A 10,179-nucleotide genomic window follows, 5' to 3' on the forward strand; every position below is an offset into this window, starting at 1 on the left:
ATAAAAATTTTTAAATTTAAGAAGAACAATTTAATTTTAAATATATAAAAATCTATTTTTTTTTTTACAAAATTAAGTATCAATTTAATTTTAAATATATAAAATCATAATAAAAATTTTTTCCCCACAAAATTGCGGCCTTGACCACAGAGCCCCCTCCCTCCGCCACAATTTGTAACACTTCAGGAAAAGAAAATTGCTAAAATATTTAAAAGAAAATGTATATAGAACATGATTTTTTTTTATTCCCCTTTAATTCAAAAATTGTTGAGACACATCTGATCTATTATCAACAATTATAAGATCGAATCGATTTTCATTTTCAAATTAAGAAAAAAAAAAGGGTAAATACAAATTTAAATTCAATAATTGTTGTATAGACTAAACCAATTAAAATATAACATATCAATTTTAATATTGAATAAATCATTTTACATTTATCCTAGCTTAGAGCAATTTCAACTTACAAATAATTCTCGTGATGTGTTTGCATCAAATGAATTGACTTGTAAAAGATTTGAAAAGAAAAAAAAAACCCTCATTAATAAATAAATGATTATATTTGATATCACATTCATACACTATAAATTTTTTTTTATAATTAGTCTTAGTTTTTTTCAAATATTATAATTGGAATTGTTATAAAAAAATACATTTTTCAATATCTTAATTAGAAAGTATTAAAAGTTAGTTTAAAGTTAAATTTAACATATTATAATTATAAAAATTTAAAATAATTAAATAACTTTTCAATAATATCTAAAATGAATGTTAAAAAATATTTTTAGACATTCTGATTACAATCCCAAACGTCTACAAAAAATTTAAAATTTAGCTATTAAAATTATCAATTATTTTAGAAGAATTTTAGTCGGCCAATTACTATCTAAATATTGACTAAAATCAGGTAGTACACTAATTAGGTTGTAGGTAAATTTTATCGGCTACCCACTTGTTATCGATAAGATTAAAATTATTAACTTTTTAGTTGGTGAATTTATCTATCAATTTTTTACTAGGTAATTGATAAAAATATGGTTGGCATTATCATAGGTAGATCACAGGAACGAGGGACTTAGCTATCATTTACTGACTATCGTAGTTAGTTAGTAATCACTGACTAAATAAGCAATAGGTGATTTTTTTATATTAATTTTTATTTTGAATATTATAATGAAAAAAATATTTGCCATTTTATTTAGTCAGTATTTTTATTAATTTCTGCTAATTTGCATTTTAATTTGAAAATTTCAATTTTAGCAAAATAATTTAATTTTTCAAAATTCATGAAAATTTTCTTCAATTTTTTAATTAGTGTGCCACATCTAAAATAGTAAACTAGTTGAATTATTTTAATATTATAATGTAAGATCTACAAACCACACAATAAAAATAATAATGTGGAACCATAGACCCAATTTCTTCTTCCTCATACTAGCTCCACACCTCCATTCCTAATGACCCTTCTTCCTTATGGCTAACCTTGTTACCATCTTTTCTGCTTTAACTCTTCCTCTTCTTCCGTCTACTCACATTCCTAAACTTTTGCTACTCCATCCCTACTCAAGCCTTATATATATATATATATATATATATATATATGTCACCTTTCTGTGTTAACTCTTCTACCTCATTGTGTCAACTTGTTCCCCACCCGCTCTATAATCCTTGTAACCACACTCATCCACATAGTCCATAGCGATACTTGTACCTATACGTGTGCTGCTTATTATACATCACATAATAATCTTGAGCCTATAAGTTTTACTTTTACTCTAGATGAGTGTCAATATTTGCCAACCTTGATTCAATAATTTGATTTTACCTAGTATTCTCAACTAAATAATCAAGTAAGCACCAATCCAATTATTAATTCCTCATGTAATCCTTTTGTTTTTGCTTGTTTCTTAAAACCTAATTTGTGGATCCTTAATACAAGAGCCACAAACCACATTAGTTTCGATCTTTCCTATTTCACCACATATAAGCAAATTAGACCAATCAATTTTAAACACCCTGATGGTAGTCAAGTCATGGCCTAATTTTCTAGCACCACACATTTTTCATCCTCTTTTATATTGATAGATGTTCTCTATATATGACAACTTAGGTTCAATTTTATTTCTATTACTACACTCAATTCTTCTTTACGCTCTTTGACCTTTCAACATGATAAGTGTATCATACAGGATCTGAGTATCTTATAGAAAATTGGTTTAACTAAAGTCAAGGATGGCTTGTATGCTTTGGTAAATCCTGCTGTTCTTTCCATTTCATTCTTTGCTTGTAATTCTTTCATTTTCCCACAAAAATTTTCACCTACAACATTGTCCTCTATCTGTAATTCTTCTTTCAATTTGTGCATTTTAGATTAGGGCACCCTTCACATTCCTGAATGAGTATTATTAGAATACACACCCTTTATAACTAATGTTCCATATTAGGTCTATGATACTTGTCGTTTTTTCAAGAAAAAGAAAATTGCCATTCTCATTTAGCACTTTAAAAACTATAATTGCCTTTGATCTCATACATGCTGACATATGAGGTTTTTTTCCTATACCAGCAATACATGGACACAAATATTTTCTTGCAGTTGTGGATGATTTTTCCAAACACATGGATTTTTTTTAATGGAACAAAATTTGAGACTCCCTTGATTCAATCTTTTATAGCTTTTGTTGATGCTCAGTTTTCTTCCAAAATCAAAATGATCAGAAGTGATAATGGCTTACAATTTTACATGCCATAATTCTATGGTTCCAAAGGGATCATTCATCAAACCACCTATGTAAAGACACCTTGAAAAAATTTTGTGGTTGAAAGAAAAAATCAACACATTTTAAATGTGGCTAGAGCACTTATTTTTCAAGCAAGTCTGCCTAAAATTTTTTGGTCTTATGTGGTTTCTCCTTTAGTCCATTTGATTAATCAACTATCAACCCGTCTTCTTCAAAACAAATCACCTTATGTAATAGTTCATAACACCATGCCTGATGTTGATAATCTCAGAGTTTTTGGATCCCTACGCTTTGCCTCAACCTTAAACGTTAACATCCAAATTTCATCCTAGATCAAGAAAGTGTATTTTCCTTGATTATAAAAATGGCCCAAAAGGATACATTCTATATCACATAAGCGAAATTTCATCTCTAGAAATGTAGTTTTTCATGAGTTAATTTTTCTTTCCACATTTCTAATACTTCCACAGATACCCATTCTCCTATTTTCTAGCCTTAAAACAGTATTCTCCCAGATTTTGATCTTCCCATTCTTGACAATTCATCTCATTCTTTTGCACCTTTTTCTCATCCTCTCCTTTCTGTTACTTCTCACCCCGCACCATCAAATGTTAGACATTCTTATAGGACTAGAAAACAACCATCCTATCTACAAGATTACCATTATCATTTTCAACTTTAGCTATTCCACCAAATTTAGGTATTTTATACCTTTTATCTACTGTACTTTCTTATGCTTACTTGTCACCACAATACCACACTTTGTTCTTTCACTTTCAACTCTTACTGAACCTAAAACCTATTCCCACATTGTAAAATTTGATTATTGGAAAGAGGTTATGCATGTTGAGATTGCTGCTTTGGAACAAAATAAAATATGGGTGCTCACTAATTTACCTAGTGGTAAGACTTTCATTGGATGCAAATGGGTCTATAAAATCAAGCATAAAGCAGACGGTTTTATTAAAAGATATAAGGCAAGACTTATTGCTAAGGGCTACACATAAATTAAGGGTATTAATTATTTGACACTTTTTCACCTATTGCAAAGATGACTACTATGAGATTACTACTTGCTCTTGCTACTGCTTATATTTGGATTCTTTAACATTTGGATGTTAATAATGCTTTTCTCCATGGAGATTTAAACGATTAAGAAGTTTACATGGTATTGCTTCAAGGCTTTATCTCATCTAAGCCAAATCAAGTAACAGTTGAAATCTCTTTATGGTTTAAAACAATCCAATCAACAATGATTATCTAAGCTCTTTATAGCTTTGATTTCTATTGGTTATACTCAATCAAAGTCATATTATTCTTTGTTTGTCAAGAATAAATCCATTTCATTCAATGCTCTTCTAGTTTCTATGGATGATATTATTCTTACAGGTGACTTCATGCCAAAAATTAATTAGGTGAAATGTTTCCTTAATGATTTTTTTCAAATTAAAGATTTGGGAGAGCTCAACTACTTCTTACTTCTTAGGTCTGGAAATTGCAAGGTCATCTCAAGGAATTATTGTTAATCAGACAAAGTATGCTTTTTAATTGTTTAATGATATTGGTTTATTGGCTTCAAAGCCTCCCAAGTCTCCTATGGATAGTTCACTAAAATTACATCAGCAATTAGGAGAACCTCTTCTTGATTCCTAATCTTACAGAAGATTGCTAGGCATAATTTTATATCTTACTACCACCAGACCTGATTTAACTTTCGCTACACAACAGTTAAGTCAGTTCTTGGCTCATCCTACTAAGGTTCATTTACAGGCAGCCAATTGAGTATTGAAGTACATTAAAGGTTCTCTATTTATTTTTCCTTATAGATTTTGATCTTCAGCTTAAAAGTTTTAGTGATCTGATTGGGCTGGTTGTATTAATACTCAAAGATCAATCATGGGCTTTTATATTTTTTTGGGAAATTTTTTTAGAGTCTTGGAAATCAAAGAAGCAGTCATTCTTTTGAAGCTAAGTATTATGCTCTTGCTTATGTTACTTGTGAACTATAATTGCTGACTTATTTACTTAATGATCTTCATGTTTCTTATAAGAAGCCTACTTTAATCTACTGTGATAATCAATCGGCTTTACACATTGCAGCCAATCTCACATTTCATAAAAGAACTAAGCATATTATCATATTGTTAGAGAAAGAGTCAATAAAGCTTAGTTAAATGGTTAATCATTTTGTCCTCAACTCAAATCATAGACATTTTTACAAAACCCCACCTATTGTTCAATTTCATCATCTTCAACTCAAGCTAGGAATGTTCGATATCCATTCTCCAGCTTAGGTAAGGGAGGGGCAGTATTATTGCAAACAGAGCATTCACAAAATTAGCTAGGCTATTTATTCAAATTAATTAACTAGTTCCATAGTTAGTTAACTAGTTTTTGTATGTTATTTTTGTGGCGTGAATTTTGGATATGTTTTTTCATGGACCCGAATAGTGACCCGACCCGAAAGTTTCGTGTAGCGACCCGATTGGGATAAAAAGTGAGATATGTGGTGGTAGCGGATGGCACGGGCCGATAGGTAATACTCTACCCATTGCGATAGAGTTGTGAGATATTCGGGAAACACACTGGGGTTAGGGTTTGAGAGTTCTGATTGATTGTATCTTACTCTTTTCATCATAGTGAAATTTTTTCTCTTGTCTTGCCCTTAGACGTAGACCTTACGGTTGAACCATGTTAAATATTCCATTATTCTTCTTTTCAATACTGTGTGATTGTGCGATTTGTGTGTATGCCTTAGATTTGTGTGTGTGCCTTTGATTTGCATGCTTGTTATAACACTGTAATTAGTTACCTAGTTTTAATTAGTTAGCTTAGCTAACGCCAATTTGTTAAACTAGCCTTTTTCTCTATTTTTTTGTTAGCTTCCCGCTCTTTTTCTGGCTTGCATAAATTGATGTATAAAGACTTTCTTCTTCAATCAATAGATCAAAATTCTATTTCCAATTCATTTCTTATTAGGAAGGGAGGAAAAGTAAAAAAAGTTTAGCATTTGGGTGCAGGTTTCGAATCTCAAGTTCAGGCCTTAAAGTGAAAGTTTCAAGTGTGCCCATAGGGTGATGGGTTTGGGTAGAGCACCCATTTCAATTTCTTCTCAGTTAAGTCATCATTTTGGCAATAAGTTCTACTTTCTCATGGACTACACTCTCTCTCTGCCTCCCATTAACTATCTAATGATCGGTGGCCTCTAAAGCAACATTTTTCGAAGAATAGAAGCACAAGCTTCAGGTCGTTACAGGTAACCCTTAATTGCCCATATTTTACTACATTGGTATCAAGAGTATATCCATGGATGGTATAAAGCTATTGACCAATTCCTCTGTTTGGTCAATTGACGAGTTGGGTAACAAAGGTACAATCGTTGATTCAGGCACGATGTTGTGGTAGTGAGGAAGCCGTGTGATGGTGGGGCAAAGTTGGATCCCTGTATGCAGTGCTTGATCATGGGGAAGGAGATGGAATGGAGAAGCTATGTCTGTAGATGGAGAGAGTCATGAAATAGAGGGCTCGGGAGCTAGGTTGAAATGGAGGTTAAGTGTCTTAGTGATGTGGTTTTGTGTGTACAGGTGACTTGGTGAGGAGAGGCAGTGCCGGTGTTAAGGAAGCTAAACATTTTAATGAAGGTGAGGGAAATGGGTTAGTTGTGAGGGAAAAGGGTCGTTGGGAATAGAGGTGTGGATCTAGTCTAATGAAGAAGAAATTGGGTATGTGATCCCATATTATTTTTTTTATCATGTGGCTTATGATCCCACAGTATAAATTTAAAATAATCTAGTTAGTGTGTCATGTTAGATGTGGCACACTCTACTTAAATTCAATTCAAAAGTTAGATAAAATTTGCATGAATTTTGAAAATTTTAACTATTTTACTAAAATTGAAACTTTGAATTGAAATGTAAATTAGTGAAAAGGTTCAAATTTTTTTTTTAATTAGGTCTATGTTATATTATTTATATATGTTATAATTTTGGAGTATATACAACCTAATTGATATATTATCTTCCATTCTATATATTTTCTTAATAATTTTAGTTATAAATTTATTAAACCAACTTATAATACTTAAATATAAGAATATTAGTATATTGTATAATATGTTTAATCCTTAATTATATATGTATATTATAGTTAAAGACAACATATATAATTAAAAATAATTAAAAAATATATTATATGATATCCATATATTAGTAATCAATTTTAGAATTTAAATGGCAATTCAGGTATGATTTTTTTTATAACAATAATTCAAATAGAAATCATAACAACTAAAATCAAAATATCTAAAAATGAAACTAAAATCATATTAAAATTTTGATTTAATATCAATTTCTAAATAGATTTTAAATCAAAACCAAAACCACACATTCTTAATTTTTAAACATAGAGGCAGCCTAGAATTCCGTAGCAGGAACTTAAAATTGCTGAAAAAAATAAAGGTGGGCAATTCAATAACTCGTGTGCATCATGTGCACAAGCTTACAACCGTCCGATGAGAGTATTCACTCGCTTCAGACAACTCAAAATTTTAAAAAATGAATCATAACAGGAGCAATGACTTGAAATTTGAAATGAAATACACCCACTTAAATATAACATAATAATAATAATAATAATAATAATAATAATAATAATAATAATAATAATAATAATAATAATCCATAAACCGACCATTCTAAGCGTACAAGAGAAAAGTCAAGAAAACATGGCGATGGCTCCCAAGATTCGCATGATAAAACCAGTAAAATCCAAGTTGCAATTGGAAATAGAATGCACAATCATGGCTCTCAACCTCTACCAACCTCATTAATATGGTAGTTGTTTGTTAAGTTTTGAGTCACAAGTCCAAGCAATTAAGACAAGTCCCGATTGCACAGCCTTGGTGGTTCATTGTATGTCATGGACGAGGACCTGTCCAGGACATAAGGAGCCATTCTGGTTCCACGTTATGCAGAGAGGAAAGTTTTTAAAAATCAAATTGAAACTTGAAATCCATTACTGATTAGGGATATATATATAGTTTCTATTTACCACACTAGCACATCAATTCTTGTTCCTATTACACCTGTCCCACTCGATGCCAATTGCATTAAGTGAGTGAACCAGGGACAGTTGAAGCAATTAAGCCGGTTGATAATGCGGGTGATGTGTTGCTATTCAAGTTGCAGTACTCCTATGGACAAAATCTCTATATATGTTACAACTGGCTCTTTCTTCCTTGTAAATCTAATACTTCAGTTGTTTTCTTTCACTATAATTGCCTTGTTTTCTGTTTCATGTTCAAAGTTCAAATGGAGTTTCATCTTCCACACATACTTGTTTTTCTCGCTGTAAGCTCTGAATCTTGCACTAGTTTTATTAGAAAAGATTTCTCGTTTCCTAAATCTGTTTTTATAGTATATATATTTCCATTTATTATCATATAAATAGTATTTTAAGGAAGTTTTTCATATATACTTACCTACTGCTGCAGATTGCGCTAGTGACAAGCCTGGCTACTTTACCTCCCGAGCAATACTGGAATTCTGTTCTGCCCAACACTCCAATGCCAAAAGCTGTGAAAGATCTTCTACAGCCAGGTCAGTACTCAAGACCTCAGCTACTCTTTACATAATTTCAACAGAAATAGAATTTCTATGAAGATTGCTGCACTGTTCAACTTAATTCTTGTTGTTACCTTGATTTCTAAAAGATTTACGAAGTATTCTGTTAACGTGATGGTATATATCTGTAACTTACATGGACAACAATATTACAGCAAAAGCAATATTTGTGCTGTCTTACTGAGTACAGAGATTTTGATCAGCCTTTCCTTCCTAAGATCTTAATTATAACTAACGTAGCTAAATTGCAGACTTCATGGACGAGAAAAGCACATCTGTCGGTGTAGGAAAGGGAGGTGTAAATGTTAATACAGGGAAAGGAAAACCTGGCGGCACTTCTGTTAACGTTGGGAATGGTGGAGCAAATGTAAACACTGGACACAAGGGAAAGCCCGTGTATGTTGGAGTAAAACCTAAATATGGCCCATTCATCTACCATTATGCCGCTACTGAAAATCAACTCCATGATGACCCAAATGTGGCTCTTTTTTTCTTGGAAAAGGACATGTATCCCAGCAAAACAATGAACTTGAACTTTGCTGAAAACCCAAATAAGGCAACCTTCATATCACGTCAAACTGCCAATTCGATACCTTTTTCATCTGACAAGTTGCCAGAGATTTATAACCAGTTTTCAGTAAAAGAAGGATCAATGGAAGCCGAGATAATAAAGAATACAATCAGAGAGTGTGAAGAACCTGGTATTAAAGGAGAGGTGAAATATTGCGCAACTTCGCTAGAGTCGATGATTGACTTCAGCACTTCTGTACTTGGAAAGAATGTCCAGGCAGTCTCCACAGTGGCCGAACACCAAACCCAGCTGCAGAAGTATACAATTACAGATGGAACAAAGAAGATGGCGGGTGACAAATCCGTGGTGTGTCACAAGCAGAACTATGCATATGCTGTCTTTTATTGCCATGCAACACAAACCACGAGGGCTTACATGGTTTCCTTAGAGGGTGCTGATGGATCAAAGGCTCAAGCAGTAGCAGTATGCCATACAGATACATCAGCTTGGAACCCAAAGCATTTGGCTTTCCAGGTGCTCAAGGTCAAGCCAGGAACAGTTCCTGTTTGCCATTTCCTTCCTCAGGACCACGTTGTTTGGGTTCCCAACTAGATACCTGAAGAAATATTGTACTTCTAGTCCCATATCTTCAGCCAGAACAGTTCATACCGGAATACTATAATATCTATCTATTTAGTTTTTACAATAATGTAACTATATGCCCACTATATTCGGTTTTATATGCTTCAAAAGTTTGCTATAGCAGTGTTCAGTAATAAATAACATCTCCTGCTTCTATCATAACCAATGCTTAATTCAGCGTGGGTTCAGATAAGACTGATAGTGAAAACACATAATAAAAAGCAGAAAGGGCATTTCTCTTTGGGGGGAATTTTTGCTTAGACCCCTTCATTATGGATTCAAGATATAATTATGTGAGATTTATATATTTAATGAATGATTTATACTATATATTTTATGTTTTGGATCAATGATAGATCCAGAAGCTGTTTGGTTCACCTATTGGGTGCCGCACATAGCTGATAGACACCCAATCAGGTGAATTAGAGTGTTTGATAAGTTTAAAAAAATATAGCTAATAGTTGATGGTTGCAGTTGCAGTGTATCAGCTCTATTTTTAGAGTTATTTTTTTATTCATTTTTAGAGCTATTTTTCATAATTGATAACTAATTTAATTTTATTTTTTATTTTGATTATATTATTATTTTTTATTTAACTCAAAAATTAATATTATTAATACTTGTATATTTTTTATTTATAATTTTAACATTTTAATTAATGCAT

General features: G+C 32.0%; 1 protein-coding gene across 1 annotated transcript; it reads left to right on the plus strand.

The window, feature by feature from the left end:
* The first annotated feature begins 7,784 nt into the window (after nucleotides 1-7,784).
* Nucleotides 7,785-9,677, plus strand: LOC131176459 (BURP domain protein RD22-like). The gene is made up of 3 exons (XM_058141516.1): nucleotides 7,785-8,089; nucleotides 8,233-8,338; nucleotides 8,614-9,677. The coding sequence occupies exons 1-3, from the start codon at nucleotides 8,036-8,038 to the stop codon at nucleotides 9,483-9,485; spliced, it is 1,032 nt and encodes a 343-aa protein (XP_057997499.1). The 5' UTR covers nucleotides 7,785-8,035; the 3' UTR covers nucleotides 9,486-9,677.
* Nucleotides 9,678-10,179: the final 502 nt, after the last annotated feature.

The sequence above is a fragment of the Hevea brasiliensis genome, unplaced genomic scaffold (assembly GCF_030052815.1).
Source record: "Hevea brasiliensis isolate MT/VB/25A 57/8 unplaced genomic scaffold, ASM3005281v1 Scaf116, whole genome shotgun sequence".
In the NCBI taxonomy this organism is placed as follows: domain Eukaryota; kingdom Viridiplantae; phylum Streptophyta; class Magnoliopsida; order Malpighiales; family Euphorbiaceae; genus Hevea; species Hevea brasiliensis.